General features: G+C 54.3%; 3 protein-coding genes across 3 annotated transcripts; all 3 read right to left on the bottom strand.

The window, feature by feature from the left end:
• Positions 1-16: 16 nt before the first annotated feature.
• Positions 17-2,013, bottom strand: MVB12A (multivesicular body subunit 12A). The gene is made up of 9 exons (XM_086478893.1): positions 1,933-2,013; positions 1,743-1,838; positions 1,557-1,653; positions 1,334-1,460; positions 1,110-1,247; positions 852-922; positions 477-541; positions 344-394; positions 17-238 (listed from the first exon to the last, which is right to left on the bottom strand). The coding sequence occupies exons 1-9, from the start codon at positions 2,011-2,013 to the stop codon at positions 176-178; spliced, it is 789 nt and encodes a 262-aa protein (XP_086335019.1). The 3' UTR covers positions 17-175.
• Positions 2,014-2,177: 164 nt separating this feature from the next.
• Positions 2,178-5,790, bottom strand: DSN1 (DSN1 component of MIS12 kinetochore complex). The gene is made up of 10 exons (XM_086478818.1): positions 5,622-5,790; positions 4,863-5,183; positions 4,366-4,439; positions 4,121-4,193; positions 3,704-3,791; positions 3,051-3,110; positions 2,867-2,938; positions 2,633-2,780; positions 2,442-2,529; positions 2,178-2,339 (listed from the first exon to the last, which is right to left on the bottom strand). Exons 1-10 carry the CDS (start codon positions 5,788-5,790, stop codon positions 2,251-2,253), a joined length of 1,182 nt encoding a protein of 393 aa, XP_086334944.1. The 3' UTR covers positions 2,178-2,250.
• Positions 5,791-5,879: 89 nt separating this feature from the next.
• PBX4 (PBX homeobox 4) lies at positions 5,880-19,542 on the bottom strand. Its single transcript, XM_086478888.1, has 9 exons — positions 19,325-19,542; positions 15,804-15,877; positions 9,619-9,860; positions 9,072-9,262; positions 8,694-8,829; positions 8,288-8,444; positions 8,007-8,113; positions 7,135-7,221; positions 5,880-6,732 (listed from the first exon to the last, which is right to left on the bottom strand). Exons 1-9 carry the CDS (start codon positions 19,540-19,542, stop codon positions 6,640-6,642), a joined length of 1,305 nt encoding a protein of 434 aa, XP_086335014.1. The 3' UTR covers positions 5,880-6,639.
• Between the last annotated feature and the right edge of the window lie 1,908 nt (positions 19,543-21,450).

Raw genomic sequence — 21,450 nt, 5'->3', positions numbered from 1 at the left:
AAGCCTTTTGGGCAGGTGAGAAGAGAATCGCGGTTTATTTTCCTCCCTAAGCAGTTCCCGTCACCGGGTATCGATTTGCTTTTCTTCAGGCACCCAGAAATTTAACGGGAGAGGCGGGAGCTCAGCCCAGCTGGATGTTCGGCTGCGGTTCTCGTCCTCGAGGTGGACCCCGGTGCTAACAAACGCCGGGCGGGAGCCTGGCAGCGGCCGTCCTTTCGACCACAAAAGCGTAGTTGTACTGAAAACGAGCGACAGGCAGTCAGGACAAGGCAGGGGGAGGTGAGGAATTCGGAATACGACCACGAGCCGCTCCCAGGGAGCGTGGCCAAAGCATCCCCCCTACCTCCTCCTCAATGTCAGCAAGTGACTTCACGTTCAGGTCTGCAAGGATAGCCTAAAAAAAAAAAAAAGGAGAAAAGATGTTGAATTAAGACTAGTTCTGAGGGAGGACTAAGAACAGCAGCTTGGAGACTCACGTTGCTGCCCGAGCTGAGCTTGCTTTCGAATCTGGGGTGTAGGGTGAAAGGCACTCCGTCCATAGCTGGGGAGAGAAGCGGGAGGCGCCTTAGGAACAGCCCAGGAGCTGCTTGGAAAACGCACTTATTTAATTGCCCCATAAAGCAGAGGAGCGGCAGGGGACACCTTAGCACCCAGAGGGGTCAGTGACATCTTAATTCACGCAAGGAATAACTTCCAGGAAGGACGAAATCTTTAAGGAAACTTTCCTCTAAAACCGTGCCTCAATTCCAGCCTTTAAAAGGAACAACTCGGCTGGGAACCACCTGGATTTTGGTGTTAAAGTAGCCCTTAGCCAGCTTCCCCCTGCGGCCCCAGCTGGAGAAACGCTTTACCCGAGAGGCTGGAGGTGTTGGTGGCGTCGTGCTGGGAAGCACGTTTGATGCTGCGTCGAGCCCCGGGGGACCTGGAGCGGATCAGAACAATTAACGTCCCTCACCCAGGGCCGAGATCGCGGCCCCGCAGCGGAGACCGAGCCCCAGACCAGGGCCCTGGAAACCACAGGGTGGCACCAGCAGCTGCAGGATTGATTCCCAGTCCTGGACTGGTTTCAGGTAAGATGGGGAAGGGAAAAAATACCAGCCCCTACGTACTGCTGGGGTGGGTCAGGGGGCTGGAGCGAGAGCTGCTGCAGGCCGGCGCTGATGGTCCGCGGCTTGGGGACGGGCGGCAGGGGCTCGGATGGCAAAACCGGCCCTTTTTTACACCAAATGGCAAAATGACCTATTTCCCTAGAAAAAACCAAAACAAAACAAAACGCAACCACGGCCCCGCGAGGCTTTGGGCGGGCGGGGTGGGGCGGGCAGGGCCCCCCTACCCTATTTTCATGTAGTGCGGGAGGGCTTTGCTCTTGGAGCTCAGCTTGACGTCGAACACGGCCGTCCCGGCGACGTCCCGCGGCAGCAGCTTCACGTACAACCGTTTTTTCCGGGAGACGCCGGTCCCTGCGCGGGGGGTGGGGGAGGACCGGGGCTGGGACCGGGACCTGCCGCCACCCCCCCCCCGCACTCAGTCTCCGCGCCCCCAGGGCACGCACTTACGGGGCTCCGGGAACTCGGGGGCACGGGTGTAGCCGGCGGGTTGCGGGCTCCGCTCGCTCAGCACCTGCACGTCGGTCACGACGAGCCCGGGAGCCGCCTGTGCGGGACGGGACCTCGGTACCGGCGCGGCCACAGACCCACCCCCCGCCATTTCCTGGGGCTGGCCCCCGCCTCCCCTCCCCGCACCTGAGCTCCGCCGGTGCTCACGCACAGGTACCCGCCGCCCTTGTGCCCGAAGCCCTTGCCCAGGTTGGCGGCCGCGCCCTCCACGGTAACGGCGATCTGCGGGCACAGCGAGCGTCAGGCCGCCATGGCGCCGGTGGCCGTGGCCGTCCACCCGCCGCCCCCCCCCCCCCCCCCCCCCCCCCGCGCCTACCACGGTCCAGCCGGCGGGGGCCGCCTCGGGGGCGGCGGCCAAGGCCACGCCGGTGAGCGGAGCCTCCTCGGCCGCCGCCATGGCCGCCGCTTCCGCCCCGGGAGTGCCGGAGCTCCGCCCCCCCCCGCCCCGCTGCTAAGCAACCCTGGGGGCGGCGCACAGGGCGCCTACGGCGATTGGGCGGCGCGCTCTGACGGACGCGCGCGCCCGCCACTAAGCGGCGACAAACACGCAGGGCGCGTTCAAAGGCGGAAGCGCGGCGGGCACCGGGCTCCCGCCGCCTTTATTGAGCGCGGCCCGAGCCGCCCCCCGCCGCGCTCAGCCCTCCGGCGGCGGCGTCTTCCGCGGCGGGACAGCGATCAGCTTGCGCACGGGGGAGTTCTCCAGCTGCCGGAAGGTTCTCCTGGCTGGAACGGGAGGAAAACACCCGTTAACCCCCATTAACGACACCCCCCTCCCCCCCCGGAGGCTTCCACACCCCCTCCCCCTGAGAGACCCCCTCAGCTTACCGAGCTGCTCCGACAGGCGCCGGAGGTACTGCCGGCTGTCCTCGCTGAAGGCCTCCAGCAGCTTCACGGCCTGCTGTAGTTCGTCGAGCTGCGAAATGGAAGATAACCACCCAAAAATAGATGAAAAATCCCTAAATCCGTAGCTGGGGGGGGGTGGGGGGTGTTGAATATTTTCCCCTCAACCCACTCACCACCAGCTCCATGCAGCTCAGCACCTCCCCCTGGTCATCCAGGATCTTCTGGTAGTTGGGTTTGCTGCGGAGGACCTCGGCCTGAGATGTCTGGAGGTAATTCGGGGGCTCTGCCCGCCCCCCGTCCCTCCTGCACTCCTCCAGCTGCCTGTGGAACAGGGAAAGATGTCACCAAGCTGGTGGTCGTTTCGTTTTCCTTTCCAAGAGCTGTGACAGGGCGGGGACGCTCCCCACCTGGAGGTTTCTTCAGCACTTTGCTGGTAGCGCAGCAGGAGCTGATCCCAGGACTGACACTCGGCCGTAAACCTGCGGGAGGAGAGACCAGGGCTGTGCCCCTCCGCGAAGCTCTCGGGGACGGGGCGGGGGGAAACAGTGAAACAGCCCCAAAACACCCTCGAGGAAGGGGCGTGTGTGGTACCTGGCGATGTACTCCTTCACTTGGGCCACCGACGCGTCGAAAGCCGAGTCCAGTGACCCCCTGCGGCACAGAGAGGGCTCTGGGGAGGGGTCGGCGCTCACGCAGCGCAAAGGTGTGGAATTCCGTCCCAAGAGCTGATCTGAATCTGCCCCTTCTCCGAGGAAAACCGCTACTCCCTCCCTGGGAAAGAGCCCCCCGCCTTTCCTGCAGGCCCCCACTAAGGACTGGAAGGTGCTGTAGGGTCCCCCCCAGCCTTCTTAGCCCCAGCTGCCTCTGATCCCCCAAATACCTGACCCTTACCATCCACGTGGGTGTCACCTACGAGTTTTCTATCCATTTCTTCACTTCACGGGCAAAATCTTCCTTGGTCTGCCTGGGACTTGGGAACCGCGCTGCCCCCCCCCCCCCCGAGCCTGCACGTCTGCAAAGGGATGATTCAGGGGGGTTCTTTCCCATTTAAAAGTTTCACCCCCAAGAAAACTACTGGCACATCAACATCCCCGCTGGTTGCGGTACCGTTGCCCGGAGGAGGGAAAGCAGCTAATCACGACGTCTAAGCGAACACGGAGCGTTCGGGGTGCAGGCCGCCCCTTCCCCCGCCAGCGCGACGCGGCTGCGACGCTCCCCAGGGGCTGAGCGCGGTGAGTCCTCACCCTTCGGGGTCTTTCACGCAGCTCTGGAGCGTCCCGTCTCGTTCCAGCTTCTGCAGGTATCGCTTCAGGTCTTCTGAAACCGAGTGCACTGGAGAAAAGACAGAAAAAACAGGATAAAGCAGTGCTGGTGCCCACCGCCTGGAAAATTAGCGACGCTGAGACACGAGGCTGTTTCCAACCTGCAGCTCCTGCTCTGGGCAGTACTGAAACTGGTGCTGAAAGAATAACTCATCTCTGTGGCCACGGTTTACGTGAGCACGCCCGTTCGCCTTCCCTCCCAGCATCTTAAAAACATCATCCCCACGCTTTTCGCCGCCCCCAGCCCTCCTGGAAGGTTTCCCTGTGAGAGGATGCGAGGGGAGGGTCGGCAGTTTTAAGTCCGGGGTTGCCCTCGCTGCCGCGAGCGACGCACCTTACCGTTCGCCTGGAAAGCCTTGGGGCTAAAGCCGTCCGTCTGCTTCAGGACGTGTTCGAGCTTCTCTGCCGAAAACTAAGAGACGATGGAAAAGAAGGTCTTGGTGCCCTCCCCTGAGCTTGCGGAGGGTTCGTTTTGAAGGAGAAGAGTCCCTCCTTCCCCAGCCCGCGTTTCACAGGCCAGAACGTACGTTCAGCGGCAAAGGCAAGAGGAAAAAATGACTCGCTCTTAAAAGAGAGCATCTTACCTGGAAACTGGACAACAGCAGCGTTGAAAGCCGCTCTGTCTCCGGCAGCTCCAGGCTAATCGATTTGCTTATCTCTGGAAAAAACAGAACAAAGTTGTTTAAGAACAATTAAATTCACACCAGGCTGGAATGTTCCCGAGACACTAAAAGCTGTTGCTGTACAGGAGCGCGGTCTGCAGGATACAGAAGGAGCAGGGAAAAAGAGGGAGAACCAGCTCCTAACAAGGAAAAGTCACACTCAAGGCTCAGCCGTGGGAAAAAAAAAAGGCAAGAGACAACAAACCACTGGTCCGGGGAAGCCGTTCACGCAGCACCTCCTCTTATCGGACCACCGAGAGCACTGCCAACGCGCACGGCAGCGGGTGCTGGTGTGGAACAGCGCAGTTACGCCGCCATCACCCTAAAGGTCGCGCCGTTCAAGCAAGTTTCAGCTCGCTGCAGGCTGCCCTACACGATTCTCGAGGGAGTTTGGTAAAGGGAGGCAGTGGAGCACGTACCAGTGACATCTCGGTGAACAGGAGGCAGAGACCTTCGGTGTTTTGTCCCCTTCAGGCTCGAACGACGCCAAGAGCGACGCTTGGCTTGAGCGGTGACGAGATGCCTCGGGGACAAGTTGAAAGAACTCGTTGTATGGTCTTTCCTGGGACTGCTTTTCCAGGGAGACAGCCTCTTGGGACTAGATCCGAGGGGGCTTTTCTTGAGGCTGGGACTTTCATGGGATGCTTTCCTCATAGCCGCCGGGGGGTTAACAGCAGTTTTGTCAGGTGGCTTTCGGAATCGCTCGGGATCTGCTTGCTTTCTCTTTCCAGGGTCCGGATCTGAGAAAAGCAGACATAACAACGCGTCAGCAGGGTAAAAAGCGGGGTCACGGTCCCTCCCAGGCATCCCGACGCACTGAACCTGTTCTCTGCGCTCTGCTGGAGCCGCCGCAGCGCCGAGGCGCGATGGCCGCTTCGCCGCCTCCCGCATCACCGGCGCCTCCGCTTCTCCCTTCCAGCGCCCAGAGCCTTCCCCGCGGACGGCCCCCACCGGGCGGCGGGGAAGGACGGCGATGCTCGACACCGCCCAGCCCTCCCCGCTCCCCACCGCCCCTCGCTGCCCGCGGCCGCCCCTACCTGCCGCTGCCCCTTCGGCCGCAGGGCGGGCTCCGCCGGGGGAACGCTGAGGGGGAGAAAACGGTTACGAGGCTGGTAGCGAGGCCTCCCCGCGGGCCCCTCCGCCGGGCAGGGCCCACCCCCCCCCCCCGCAGCGCTCACCTCCTCCTCCGACCCGCCAGACGGTCGCGGTGGGGCGGCGGCCGCCCCGGGGCCCTTCACCGATCGCTCCGCCATGTTGGTTGTGGCGGCGGAGCCGCGCGCGCGCAGCAGCCGTTGGGCGCGGGGCAAGGCGGGAAGGCGCCGCCCGCTGGCCCTCAGGCAAGCGCATGCGCAGAGGCGGCGGCGCGCTCCTCCCGCCTTCCCGCCCTCAGCCCCTGAGGGAGCCCCGGAGAGGAAAGGCCGGAAAAAAAAAAAAAAAAGGCTTTGGAAGTTTATTATCTTTGATAAAATCTCAACTGAAAGGGGTGGACTCTGTGGTAACAGCTGCAGAAATGCACAAAAACCTGTCCTCCGTCGGGAAAGCAGGTGGTTTCTGGTGGGTTGGTTGGTTCGTTCGTTCGTTTTTTCACTAGACATTAAATTAGAATTACGTGGAATGACACAGGATGGAAGGTCCTACCCGAGAGCAAAGTCCAGTGAGAGTTTTGGTAAAGCAACGTTCTGATTAATTAGCTCAGAATGAATTCTAGTTAAGAAAAGCTTATTTTCCTATACAAAATTACAATACAGAGAACGCATACAATTACAATACAGGGGGGTTAACTGTTAGTAGCTATCAACTAGAACAGAAATTTCATAGTAAAAAACTTCATGGAAATTAAAATAAGTCAATTTTCTTAAGCTGTAAAACTTGAGACAAACGCCAAGTGCTAGAAGAGACACTTTCAGATTCTCACCATAAAATCCATATTTAAAAAAATGAATTTGGTTCGGAAAATGAAGCAAGTTCTTTTAAAACAACGTCACATCCCAATGGGCATAAGTAAAAAGAACTCAACGGCGCGAGGCTGAGAGGTAGAGAGGTATCGCTGTGATCACAATCGTCTATTGGTTCCGGGGGGGTTTTCTGAGGTAATTAGCTGTGTGTCAAGTTGTATAAACAATAGTATTGGCAAAAGAGCAACATTGACAAATTACACTAATGACCTCTTTCCTCTCATCGATAGGTCCTAAAAACTTAATTAGACGCATCCGAATTAACACTTCCAGGGTCTCCAGCAGGTGAAGTGATTGATGAAGGGGTGGTAGCATCCTGCCAGCTGCCATTAGCCTGAGGGGAGAACAAACGCATCCTCTCATTACAACGAGGTACGTCTTTGTGTGTCCACACCCGACGCGCGACCGCGCTTTTGAAGGGAAATAAGCACGTATCGGCCCTGGCAAAGCACAAATATCCCCCAAAACCTCTCCTCCCCCAGCTGTTATGGTGTTAGTCTTGCTCCCAGCGCTATCTCCTTACGCCAAGAATTAACCGAAGCGCACATATTTTCTGGTGAGCAAAGGCAAAACTTTAGATCAAGCCCCCGGGAGGGAAAAGCTGGTGTATTAAACTACATTTTTTCCAGCTTTTTCCTGTCCCCGCATGGGAAATAAAAAGCCAACGTTTATTCACAGATCATGAGCCAATCTCGGGCAGAATTTGCGTTTCCGCTAATACCTCAGTACATCTTACATCAATGCGCTGCGTCGTATACAAAGGGTTCCCCACAATCGTGTCGTATCTTCCTGTCTGGTGTATGACATGATGTAAGGAATCCATCTGGAACAAGACGCCGCAGAAGGAGAACGGTGAGGATAAAGAGCTGGGTTGGGGAAATGCAGTAGTACGCGCTACGTTATCTACTGGGACAGAAATCCTTTAAATAAGGGGCAGGGTTTCTTGCAGGAAGACAAGTTTTCTTTGCTATGAACGGGGCTACACGTAGCGCATTCCTTCTCGAGCAGAATTAGAGTCTATTCCTGTAGCTTTTATGACAGAGGAACAGATCTGAGGCAGTTCAGGTGTGTTCAGAAATTCAGCAGAAAGCTTAAAATGAGTTTGACAATGCCGTTAGCTGCAAATCCTAAGCAAAATTCTACTTCTATGGAACAAGACTGGCTCTAAAATGAGAAAACACGGATTTGTTAATGTAGACATAAAGGGACAGAAGAATAGCAGTAAGTGACTTCACGTATCAGTTAATTCTGTAGGAGAAAATTCCAGTTTGAAGAGAAAATCCACGTTTGAGCAGGTTTGTTTCTTGACTCGTTTGAGAAATTTGACCCTAGCCATTTCTCACGCCCTGGCCAGAACCAGCAAAACCCCTCCCTGTCTGGCATCAAGAGAACCTCCTTTAAAAAAATAAACCGAGACCATCTAAGCCCGCCCTGCGGCTCGAAGCGGGGTCAGCGAGAGCAGGTTGGGTTTCGAACGCCTCCCAGGACGGAGACCCGCAGCCTCCCCGGGCATCCTGCTCCCACCGTGTCAAGGACGGAGGGATGGGCTCGCCCCGCTGCCCTCCTGCTGAAAGGACGTTTTGATTTTTTTTTTTTTCCCCTACTGACCTGCGACTGCACATTGGCTCCCACCGGGGAGCTCTGGTAGGAAGTCAGTGACTGCAAGTTTATGAACGAATCTCCAGAATTTGTCATCTTGAAAGAGCCAGAGGAAGCTGAAAAAAAAAAGAAATGCCTGAATGAGAAACAAAACCAGCAAAAATGGTTCTTCGATGAGTATGACACTGTTTAAGTTTAACAGAAATCCTACGACCGTTTCCAACACTGTGGTACTAATTGTCGTGAGAAATAATTAGAGACTTCCACTCTTTGCCGGCGCTCTCACGCACCTGAATTTGGTGTAGACGGAGAATTTGCCTGGTTGCCTTGAGCCACGACGTTAGTTGCATCCACTGCTGTTTTTGCGGCATAAATATTGGCTTCTTCTTGGAACTTGCCCATGTTTTTTTTGTAGCGAATTCTTTTGTTACCAAACCAGTTGGAAACCTGGAGACACGTATCGCTGTTAGCATTTGATCAAACCGGTGCATTTTCCACTCTGTTTCTAAGTTGCCAGCAAAGGAGACATTTTAAACTAGGCTTTAAGCAGGAAATACCTACTACTAGACCCTTCAGAGTAACCTAAATCCTCCTGAAAGTACCAGAAGCCGGTTGCCAACTACAAGGAAAAAAACCCAACCAAAACATTGTTCAAGGAAAAACAAGTCACTTAATTCCCGATAAAACGCTTCGTACCTGCGAAACTGTGATGCCACCTTTCTTTGCCAGCTCTTCTTTGGCCTCTTCGCTGGGGTAAGGGTTACTCAGATGCGAATAAAAATATTCGTTCAGTACTTCTGTCGCCTGTTTGCTGAAATTACGTCGTTTACGCCTGTAAAAATATTAGTTATTCCCATTTAAAGAGTGTTACAGAGCAGCCTGGCTAGAGCACGCCGCTGGCCTTCCTCCCCCTAAAACACATTTGGTTTGAAGGCGAATGTAAGAATTGAGTGGAATTAAACGGGCGTTGGTGGCAAAGTAAACCCTCGCGAGCAAAACGGGTGGCGCATCTTCATCTTTGAACCAGATCGACAGACCTGGGACTCCTGATGCGACCGCTGTGTGTGCTCGTACCTTGCATCGAGAAAGCGTGAACGCAGGATCATCACTGCCTCGCACGTGCTCTGCTTCAGCTGCATCTGGATGGTGCTGAATTTGCCGTGGATTATGTTCACCATGCGCTCGATCTCTTTCGGCGAAATGGGTCTCGTCCTGCTCTGTTCCCTAAGCAGGTTCATGACGTGGGTGGTGAACTCGCTGCAGGCCTGAAAACACACACATTTGTATCGACAAACCATAAAATACCCCAGGTTTCGTTTCCCCAACAAGAATATATATCCAAAAAACTTTAGAGGAGTTCCCATCTTTCAGCTTTACTCTATTTACTCTTAACAAACGGCAACAAAGATAAACGAGACATTAATTATCTGTAGTTTGATGTCCGGTCCCTCTATCTTCACCTTACTCCTGTAACACTGAGATAAGTTTTCAGCTGAACTTGATATCCTCGCGTTCACCTGAATTCATTATACTTCCTGTTCTGTTCTTAACACCAACACCAAAGGAAAAAACGGTTATTTTTAATTGAGATGATAAAAACTCTTCCATGCAGAAAGATCACCTGTTCATATTTCTCTAGCTCAGAGTGGTATATCTGTCGGATCTGTGACAGCTTGGCCCTGTAGTCAGAGTGTTCAATGCTATTGTCATTTGGACAGCCACCTGATGTTGCTGCTACAGCCATCGGTCCTCCTCTTCCTCTTTTCTCGGGCCCGGAGACACCCTCTGCCAGCAACATGTTATCTAGTCTCATTAGCTGAGCATCTGGGGGATCTTCTTCCTGAATACCGCGAATACTTAACACTAGACAGACACAGAGAGGGAAGCAAAAGATTAGTTCCGAAACAGGAGAGAGCATCCACTTCAATTCTGGCAAAGCACTTAAACGCCCTTCAGAGGTTTCAGCAGGTCTCGAGCTCAAGGAAAAAAACCAAAAAATAAGGGAGCGCTTAAGGAAGCCGCGAGGTGACACAGCGAAAGGAACAGATCGAGAAACACCAGAACGCGAGGCGAGTTTTCAAACGCCCGCGGGTAACGAGGCTCCTGGGGGCCACGCCAGCCGGTGCTGCGCTCAGGGAGTACTTCAGCAGTCTGCAGAGACCAGGGCGAGGTTCTTACGGAGCAGGTGCCGCCGTACGAGCCTGCTGCCGGGCTCCTCGCGTGGTCCTCAGCGACGCCCGGCACACGAAGGCCCGAGCTGCTGGGACAGCAACAGGCTACCAATGGAAGTCTAAATAAACAGTGCTGAATTTTAAATCAATCAAACTCCATCTCAAATCGATCAAACTCCATCTCAAATCGATCAAACTCCCATCTCAAATCGATCAAAATCTGAAACAACAGTAGAAAATGCACCAGAAGCCAGTTTCCTTAAGCTTATACTCAACAAATGCAGGCTGCAGCAGTCCGTGTGCTGATTATTCAAGTTTAATCCCAAGCAGATTTCTTTGAAACACTTAATTTCCCAATTTTTTTTGACCATTCACAATGAACTTCCTTTTGTAAAAAGCACAAGAACTCAGGAGATACCGAGTCATTACCAAAAAATGCCAACAGCTTTTTCGGTTTTAATTGCTAAACAACTTTAGCCTGAGGAACACTTGGCCTTAACCTGGCGAAGGCGCCAAATTCAAACGGCCTTTTCCAAACTGGCAGGTTAACGGGATGTTGTGTTCCCCACCGGAGACAGGCACAGCAGATCCCTTGTTAGGCAGCGGTGCCAGCGCGAGGGCAGGAGAACGACGTGTACGTACAGAGACATGAAACAGACACGTTTATAATAATTTCCAGCATTTTGCAGGCAAAAGAACAGCTCATCTACAACCACCCAGTCGCACCTTTGAACCCTCCAGCGGCCTAAACCTACAGTCACGTTGCTGAACTTTGTATTTTTGCAGGCTGGAGGGAAATGGCTACGCGGGTCTGAGGAGAAGAGAGCTTTGGAGCGGCCGCGGGCCCGAGTTCGCCCCGTCACAGCGATCCAGTCTCCTCCAGAACGTCCCTGGTCTTTTTGCAAGAGGAAAAAAGAAAGGTGAAACCAGCCGTAACGTACTACCGGGGTAAGTGCTGAACTCGAGCTGAGACAACGAGGAAAGTGTTGACTACTGTAAAAGTTCATGGCTTTTCGAACTCGTTATGGAATTAATTTTAATACTTTTAAAAAACCAAAATAGCAGACTATCCGCTGCACACACCCTTCACTGAGTGAACGTTACAAGGAATGAAACAAACACAGAAAAAAGGGGGGGTTTATTTGTTGTTGGGGTTTTTTTTAGTTTTAAAAATTGCCAGTTCTCCTTTTTTAACGCGAGACCCCGCAGAGGGTTCACCAGTGGCCACTTGCTTTTAGTCTTTTCGATAAAACTCACATTAAACTACTTTGGCAAGCGTAAATTCCGTGGAACCGATATTTTGGTGTCACCTTTTTTGAAAGTGCTTCTGCCAAACGCCTTTTTATGCATCTTATTATGATGCATATCAGAGTACCTCATGTTGAAGTCAAGCTCCCAGCTGCAGCTTAATTTTATGTCACTTGTCTAATTATGGTAATTAGACATTAGTTATCATCAATTACACATAAGCTCGCCTCAAGTTGACTGCTGAAAAGCCTGCACAAAGCACCTCCCCGCTCTGGAGGGAGGACTCTGGTGGCTCTAGCAAGTCACAAGAAACCAGACACCAACATCCCGTAAGCTGCGTTTCCAACCCAGGAGTTCAACCTTTTATCGAACAAACGCTCTCAAAGGTGAGAATCGATGAGTGCAAGAAGCTCGGTCTGTTCCACCCCCTCCCTCAGGGTGTTTGTAAACTTTTGGCGTAGCTGCATCCTCACACACCCACAGCTGAAACACAAGTTCTACAGAAATCACTGCCCCAGGTGTCGTTTTTAAATTAAAGCCACCCTCTCCCGGAAGGGACACCTCTGAACTTTGGTTTTACTCCTGGTATCTTCCCCTAACGATAATATTTGCACAGATCGTAAGTTTCATGATAATATTTGTACAGGCTCACTCAAAACTACCGCTTCAGTGAGGTTGTGACTCGGCTTGCTGCAAGTAGCAGCCAGTTCCAGCCGCCAAGCACAAGACCACAGTTGTTCACCCACCATCCTCCCGGAGCTGAGAATCTCAAAAGATGGCGCAACGGGAGAGCTAAAAAAGCATCTCGGTCAGCCCCGACCCGGCACACGGGCCTGTCCTTAAACGCTGCTTATCACCTACCGGCCCACGACACTCGGCGGAGAACGCAGCACTGGGAAGCTGACCCCCTCGGTAGCCTTCTGGCTGTCAAATTTTTGCAGTTCCCACGATAATTTACAAACAACTCTAGGAACACCGAAGGCTTTGGCACCAAGAGACTGGAGTTATGGCATAACCAGTCACGGCACAGCCCGTCCTTTTAAGCGTGATTTAGAAAGTAAAATCCTTCACACTTAAACCCTTCATAATCCATCACTTTTATGGATGTTGAAGAAAAACCCTACCCTGGCTGAAAGAGCCTGGGGAGTCGCTCCCGTCAGCTGTGCTAACACCCCGTTGTGCGTTCTCCGGCACGTCACCTACCAGATATTCATCAAATATGTAAAATAATTATACTAAGCAAAATGAAATTCCCATCATTTCTAATTAATCTTTAATTAAAACACATCACAACCTAAGGTGCTGAAGCCTCACTCGGTATGCAAATGCAATCATTACAATATATTTACATCTCATTAATTAAAGATCTGCAGTTCTGTAATGAACTGTACAGGATCACTGGTACCAAAAGAAGTGATACACGCTTCGCCAAGACCTGCTTTCCTGCCCAGATTTTCCTGCACGGAGCAAGTAACGCGCGAGAACCCCCGCGGGAGCGAGGGCAGCGCGCCGGACGCGTCTGTGGGTGCAGAGCACACGCGGCCGGACCCAAAACCTGCCGCTTCGGGGCCACAAACGAGCAGCTCGTACGCGTGAAGTACCCAGGGGAGCGCCGGGAAGCAGGCCGTTGGGCGCTGGACCTGCGCCCCTCCTCGTCCACGTCTCAGTTTTCCCCAGAGGATCCCACCCCCTGTGTTACACTCGCAAATATTTATCCCGTAACTCGTGCTAAATCCTGACTCCCGGTGTTTTCTTCAGCCAGAAGGGTCTGCTCGAGCTGGCAGCACAAATCGCTCCGTCAGGTGAGAAGGCAGGAGCATATTTTTTTTTAACAGCAGGTCACCTAAAGCAACCTCAAACCCTTTAACTTAAACCCTTTACTTCTTAACGCTACCAAAACACCGCACGCCCCCCCTGGGTAGCACCAAGCAGATTTTTCACCCCATTTTTCAGTTTGCCAGCCCCCGTGGGGATACCAGCCCCCCCCCACGCATCCCCCAACAGAGAAGGACGTGGCTGTTGGTTCGGCTGCTCTCACAGCACCCTCCCCGGAGAGCGCCTTCTCCAGACCCCGGGCAGCCTCGCACGTTCGGGCGGAGAGGGAAGTGAATGGAAACAGAAGACAAAAGCCAGCGGGGGTCCGAGGAACGAGACTCGGCGACGTAAGAATGTCAACAAACCCAGCGACAAAGAGCAAGCGTGCTCTTCGGCCACGCCGCTCGCCGAGTTTTATGGCCGAACCAAAAGGTACCCGCTGGATTAACCGAGTGCAGCACGTTAAGGGAAGGACCGCGGGCTGCTGCCGGCTCCGACAAGGAACAATAAAACATGGCACTCCGCGTTACGACGCCGCTACAAACACGTTCCCCGCCACAGGCCAGAAACACAGAATTGGGTCCCCCTGTGCAAGCATCTTCCGTGAGAGCGGGAAGAAACACACTTTCCCTGGCCCAGGGGGCCTGAAGCCCATCACAGACCGGTGCCTTCCTAGGATGGGATAATCAGCCGAGAAGAAAAACTCTGAAATGTAATATTCAGCACCAAAACCGTGCACTTTAACGCTGCAGCTGTTTAATTCTGATTTTAAGACAGAATTATGCCGTGTTTGAATTCATACAGCTTGGATCACGTCTGAAGTGTAACCCAGCCAGCAGAGCCCCTATCTGCTGCAGGGATTAAAAATACTCCAAATGCTTCCGTGAGTTCCCAAAAAACCCCAAGTTGGCTTTACTGGATTAGATGCCTCTTCAAATAGCAAAGTACGCTCCAGGCAGGTATTTAAGACTTGAAAATAAAATACCCGCTTTTCCCATATCTGGTTTAAAAATAAAAATAAATTAAAATCATTTTGGGGGTGAGGAACTCGAACAAAACATGAAATGGGGCCGAATCTATTTAAATGACAAAGAGTCGTTCATAATTTCTTTTTAATCACTAAACACTATTGGGGAGAATTTTTCAGCACCTTTCAGCTGGCTGCCCATGGCAAAGGCGCGCGGCTTATCCTGAGCTATTGTGAACGATACGAGCGCTCCAACAAAGAACGAAAGAAAGATGGGGGGGGGGGGGGAACATGTTTGAAATCCATTTCCGAGCTAGAAAAGAAGCTGGTGTGCCTGGGTCACAAAGAAAGCCCAAAACCTTGTGCTACAGTACGTCCAGGCTTTTGTTCGCTGGAAGCCCTAACATCTGCTCCCCATAATTTAAATAAGGAATAGACAGACCATCAGACATTCAAAAACCTACGCGACCAAAACAAATGCAGCATCGCCGCGGTGTCAGGGTCTGTTCCTGCGAGTGTATTTAGCTCAGAGAAGTCACAGTTTCGATCAATAAAACGCAAAAGGCAGCTTTCACCCTCGAAAGGAAAAACAGATGAAAGACCCTCTTTAAGGACAGCGCTCCTGGAAGGGCAGGCGGACATGACAGCACGCCCCGGCAGCACACCCGCGCTTACTGCCACCACGTCTTTTCAGCAGAAGCGAACTGCTACGGTGAGAACGCGATAGATGCACCCAGACTCTCCAGAAAGGAACGTGTCACGTCTGCCTCGGAGCCGCCTTCGATGACAAGGGCACCGCAGAGGCCGGAACCGTGGGGTCCCTTGTTTGGCAGCACAACGAGGGGCGCCACGAGTTTCGGTGTTTTAGAAAAAACCAATACAACGGAAGGTTTAGGATGTTACGTGTTAATGCAGATCTAAGTTAAAAAAAAAAAAGACCACCACCATCTTAGTTACATAGAATGAAAGTAGTTGTTCTCTAAAACCCATCAGAATTCACTGTAGCTTATAGAAATTAGATACTGCAACAAGACTGCTCAAGTGTCGATGTATGAGCATATACCAGGTAACTCAAGCCCCACATCCATTTGCCCCCCGTGCTCGTGCTCCTCAGAGGAAGCCGCGCGATCGCCAACGCCATTTCCTGCTACTCCTGCGTTTTCCAGCATCCCCAAGCGTTCTGCCTCGCTGTCTCATTTTCTCCGTAATACACTCATTTGTCAGCTTTGGACTCGCGCTACCACCACCATTTTGGTACCGATTCCTTACGGGAAGAAAAGAGCGTAACGACATACAGGACGAGTCAGGATTCTCCAGGTCACCAGCGACATCAAAAACCCCCCAACCTACAGATTCTTTAGGTACACACAGCCAAAACACTTCTCCAAAGAAGCAGCATTGTTTTCTCCAAGCCTGCACACAGGCAGCATTATAAAAGGCACATCAACACCACTTCCAGCTCACAGGAGACTATTAAGCCAACAAAAATAGCCCGAAGTTGTAGAATCTATCGGGGAAAACACGAGCGGCATGAAATGAGAGCCGAGCTGATGACTGAATGGGGGGTTTTTTGGAAAGCTGAGGCCAGAAAAGCCACCAACGCACCTGTTTTCTCCTTGATCTCACAGAGCACGCTGAAAAGAGCTGGCTTCATCCTGTGGCAGTTCAAGGCGTGTTTTCTGAAATGGAAGGAGAAAGAATGAGTGAACGCCAACGGGGACGTCCGCGGAAGGCGCCGAGGCTGGCGGAGAACTGGATCGCGCTTCGGTAACAGCAGGTGAGCGCCTAAGATTGAGAAAGAAACGTGCGAGTTCTGGTGATACATTTAACGTAAGGGCCACGCTCGGTCACCACGAGGAGCAAACTGTCGTACAAACACACAGGCCTTGAAATTCAAAATTCTGTGTCGCTTGTAGGAACTGTAAGCGCCTTCCGTTCTACCAAAGGCGTATTTTACACATGGGATAAGAAGTTGAGTTAGCGCGATTCTGTAAAACCCAGTCACAGAATCCACCCAAAAGGTAGAAAACCCATCCCCGGTGGGGTTTTTTGAGAGCACACGGCTCCTGAGGAGCAGGAACACCACAGTACCACTCACTGACTCGCCCAGCTCACAGAGCAGCCGCCTGATCCAATGAAAAGCAGATCGTGTTTAGCACCATTTTAGTACACGTTTTACCACACCAGTTTTGCCTTTTTGAAGCTCTTCCAGCGTTTGCTGCTTTGTTTTCCCCCTTCTCACCAGGAAGAGACAACGTTAATTACCCCATTAGCACAGAATCCGTCCTAATGTCTAATCAAAACAGAGAATTACTTCTTTTGCCGAGTGGGAAACACATTTGCAGCGCGGTGAGCGCCGGATAAAAGCGGGAGCTGAGGTCTCCCACGGAGGGCAGGCGGCATTTCACCTGGCCGCCGCCGATCTGAAAGGTTTGGTGCCCAACTTCCACTGGAAGTCAGCGGAAAGAAGGATCTAGCTGCAGCGTACGCCTCAAAGCAAGCTTCTTTTGCTTCCTGCGCCCCCTCTCCTAAGTCAGAAATGATATTTAAATCGCCTTTATAGCTCGGGTTCGATACGGGTGCTACAGAAATGCGAACTGGCCTTCCCTCTGGCACGCTGGTCGGAACTCCAGCTATTGGGAATGGCACAAACACAGGTGCTCGGCTCCCTCCCAGCCCCTGACGCTCACAGCTACGGCCGAACCGCCCGGCAGTGTCCGAGCGCGAGCCTTTCACCAAAATCGCAAAGCTGACGCCGATGGGCCGCTTTCCTTCGCCACACGGCCACAAGCAGCATAAAACCCACCCGGCTACGGAGATGTTTGATAATACCCAGCCCAAGACAAACAGCCTGAGAACAAAGGCAGCTGAGGAGGCGGCCCAGTGCAGCCTATTGTCCTTGCCTGATGAGGGGAAAAACGGGGGAGAGAGAAAATGAATCCCGAGCTGCAGCCTGTACTCTCCCCCCGGGTCTAAAAAGCGGCGTTTAGGGACAAGGCAGCAGAGAGACGAGACCCAGAGATAATGCCGTAATTAACGTGGCCGCTGACTCTTGCGAAGCGGCCTCAGGTGATCACGAAAGGTGTTTAACAGCAGCGTTCGACTCAGCCTTGACAGGTTCGTTTCCTTTCAACGGAACTTTCACCCAAGTTTTCAACTTGGATTTTAAAAATTTCTCACTGGAGCGCCGAGAGCACCCTCCGCCGTTCCCTGGGCATTAAAATCACCCCCACAAAACACACCGACGTGCGTTTTTAGTGCAAAAGGGCAGACGGGATCCCCGCCCCAAAGCAGGCCGTGCCGTGCTGCTGAGAAGTCCCGGATCCCCGTCCCCGGGGCACTCGTGCGAGGGGTTTAACCGGCCTGAGTTCTACTTCCTCAGCACCACGTCCTCGCAAGGAGGACTAAGGAATCCCAACAAACTCCTGCCCGGAAGACAAAAGCTTCTTTTATGCGTATATACAGGAAAATACCCCAAAGGTGCTTTAAAATTTGGGGGCCTTCAGAGCCTGCTGGGCTTCACCTGGCATTTGACGGCGTTTCTAAGGTGACATTAAAGTCATTTGGGTTCAACCATGGCCGGGCCATTTTTCAAAGCCCGTTCCTCAGCTCTTACTTGAAACAGAAGTTCCTGACAAATTTATTCTGCTCCAAATTATCTTAAACAGGAGGTTGTGAGAGAAAACTGCAGCTCTTACACATCATGCAGGGAAACCCACCCCTACAGCATCTATCCGGGAGCTGCGGGAGCTTATTTCGGAGATACAGCACCACGCAGAAAAGAAAAACCTAAGTTTTGGGAAGAAGCAACGGTCCGACACGTGACCCACAGCGAGCACCACTCGCAGATCTCATCGCCCTGCAAGCTGCAGTCGAAAGAACCATGAAAGAATCAACTTTAAACCCAAATTGTGACGTTCTTAGTTCCTCCTTACATTCACATAATCCACCCAACCGTCCGGAATCTGGTACCGGTCCTCAGCAACGCCGCTGCCTCTGCCTGACGGCGCACGATAGCAACAGGCGCACCCAAAACCAGCTAAACTTTGGGTAGAGATTAAAAACCAACGACGCGGTTTTACTGGCACGGTGGCAATCGCCACGACAGGGAAACGGGGGCGCGGGCAGGGAGGGCCGACCGCGCGCAACCCCCGACCGAGGGGCGAGCCAGCGGAGCAGCACCACATTAACCAAGGGGGGGAAAAAAGAGGGCCAGAACACCGTTTTGGTGATTGTTATAAACCCGCTCCGGACGTCTCCACCTTCTCCCCAACCGCCTTGTGGCGGGGGCTGCCCACCTCGCGCACGCCGAGGAAGCGAAGCGTGTAATTACGTCTAATTACACCGCGCCAATCAGGGCCGGACGCAGCTCCGGGGCAAGGAGAACGCACCAGAAGATGCTGAATTCTGGCGATTTCCAGGCTGGTTTTGCCATAGAATTATTTACATCCCGACGAAGCTGACACGACGGGGAAGGACGCGCGTCATCCTTTCGCCGTTAAACACGATTCAACGTCGTGATGGTGGCGAAGAACCTCCCGAGCCCCGCGCGGGGCCGACAGACCCTGGCTCCTCTCGCCTCCCCTCCCGAGCAAACTTTGGCCCTCAATGGCGGCCGCCGCCTCGGTTTTCCCGTTCCCGGCAGCAAGCAGGACAATCCCGTTTCCACCGGCAATTCCTCCGCTGACATCACCGGGGACGTTTCTTGACGCGGCGAGAAGGACGGAAAATTAATGACGAGGAACCGGGGCGTCCTCCCGGTGCCGGAGGCCGGTATTGAAGCGCGCCCCACCTGACGGGAGGCGAAGACACGGGAACACCGGGAACGGACGGGGAACTTTTCGCCTCCGGAGGGCGATTTCCCACCGACCCCCCGCTTCCCCCGCTGGAGCCGCGGCCACGTCGCACCGCGGGACCGCTGCCTCGCCCCCCCCGCCTGCCTCCCCTCGCCACGGCCCCGGTAACGACCGGGGCGGCGGGGCAGAGCGCGTCGTCCCCCACCCCGCCACCCCCCCACGCCCCGCAGAGCTGAGTCACGGCGCCGGGCTGCGCGGGAAGGCGGCCGGTACCGAGCAGCTCCGCCGCGCCGAGCCCCCTCCCCGCCCGGCGGCCGGGCCCGCCGGTACCTGGCCTGGGCCTCGTCCAGGCTCTGGTCGGTGATGGCCATGATCTGCTGCAGGACGTCGCCCGTGTCGTGGTGCGCGGGCGGCGGCGGCGGCCCCGGTGGGGGCGCGGCGGCCGGATCCCCGGCGGCGGGCGGAGGGGGCGGCGGGATTCCGCCGGGCAGGGTCACCCCGCCGCCGTGCGCCGCCGCCGCCGCCAGCAGCCGCGACGGGTCCTCCATGGCGGGGGGCGGCGGGGCCGGTCCGCCGCGGACGGGCAGCGCCGCGGCTCCCACACAACAGGGCCCAGCGCCCGCAGCCCCCCCACCGCCACCGCCGCCGCTGCCGCCGCCGCCGGGCCCGCCCCGCCCCGCGACGTGCCCCGCCCCCGGAAGGCCACGCCCCCAACACGCCGGGGGCGGGGCCGCCGAGAGCCCCGCGCTGGGTCCCAGCGCCGCCCGCCCCGGCAGCGCCGCCGTCGGCCCCCGCCGTCTGCCCGGTTGCTGCCCCGAGGTTCTCCGGACACGACCGGCGGCCCCGTGCGTTCCGTTTACCGCCGGGGGTTCCCCGGGAGCCGGCGGGAGCGCGTCCGCGCCCTAACGCCAGCGCGGCAGTCGGCCGTTCCATAAAACTGCGTTTGGAGAAGTTTTGGGGTTCCCCGCCTGATTGACCTCTCACTTGGCTGGGCGGACAATAACCAACACCAGGCGTTCGAATGTGGTGCGAGGGCTCCATTCTTTGCCCGTTCGCCGTCGTTCTCGCCAAGGCCAGGCATCGAACAGACACGGTACATCGTCCCAATTTTCTGCTTTTTACACTCAAAGAGAGGCAAATGATTCTGAGCAAGGCTAGTGGAGTGTCATTAGTGAGAAACCCAACTGAAGGAAGAGTCAGACTGTCAATCTCATCTCTGCTGGTCACGTTTGTGAGCAAGCCCAGGAAACTCTCTCACCTCTGCACCAACGTATTCTTCCCGGTCACCACTAAGCTACTGCTGTGGAACCCCAACACCACCGGTACCAAACGGCACCCCGAGTCCCTTCCTCCATCAGCAGGCAGCACAGGCTCCAACCCGGGCTCTGGTCACATTCCCTCCCTGCTTTGTCACCTCCGAAAGGCACTTTGATGTGACTGTGTGTGGCTCTGAGCGCGCAGAGGCCTCAGCAGCAAAGCTCAGGTGTCCGCAGCTGGGTGAGTTTTGCAGGTTCGAGGTCGTGCAAGTTCCAGAGGGTCACCCAGCCAGCTTTGTCCCAAGTTTTCCTATCTTCCTAAGCTGCTGCTTTAAAGTTGCAGCATGATGGCTCGACTGACTAAAAACGGGAGTGAAAAAAGGAGAAAACCTCAAATTTAGATTAGGTATTTCCATGCTTCTGCGCAGCAAAATCTTTGTAGAGAAAACACATCCTCCTGGCCAACACGACGGATGATGAAAGTGCTGCAAACCGAGCCGGGGCTTCCCCTCGTGGGATGCTCCCAGCGGGGCGAGCGCAGAGTCCGGGCAACTGCTCGGCTGAAGCGGCTCTGCTCCCACCGAGTTAAAACCCTTTTCTGTTCCTCTGCAGCAAAAGCATCAATGTTCTTGCAAAAAAAGTTCACTAAAAGCAGCAATTATGGCAACATGCGGGGTCCTCGTGGCTCTGGAAGGCAGCAGGGCCCCTTGGGAGTCCTGGCGAAGCCCGGCCGAGGGCCCCTTTCCAAATACAAAGCAGGGAAACCTCCTTCTCCTCCCCTTCAGCTTATTCTCTCCCCCCTGACACCACGTACCTCTTCAGCCCACTGACATTTTTATGCTCAGCTACAATCAATGCAGAGTCATGGTCAGAACTCTTAGCATTCCGCTGTTCCTTGGGGGGTAATTGTTGCACTTAGAAAAAAAGACAAAAATTTGTTACATTAAAAAATTTCCAAGAAACTGCCGGTGTCAGTAAACGCAGCCGTGTCAGTACTGCGTTCCCAGAACCCTGCTCGCCTCCGTCCAGGTCACGAAATCTTGTTTCCAGGCAGAGCATTACCATTCTCTTAGTACTGGTGCATTTATTGATTGAACTGACTGAAGCTTTAAATCAGCGGGGAAAACAATAACCACGGTAACGCTCTCCATCGACCCCATCTTGGTATATTTACCTTTTTTTTTTTCCTTAAATCACTGG

Source organism: Leptosomus discolor, chromosome 28 (genome assembly GCF_034619465.1).
Source record: "Leptosomus discolor isolate bLepDis1 chromosome 28, bLepDis1.hap2, whole genome shotgun sequence".
In the NCBI taxonomy this organism is placed as follows: domain Eukaryota; kingdom Metazoa; phylum Chordata; class Aves; order Leptosomiformes; family Leptosomidae; genus Leptosomus; species Leptosomus discolor.
This window is presented reverse-complemented; position numbering and strand designations above follow the sequence as displayed.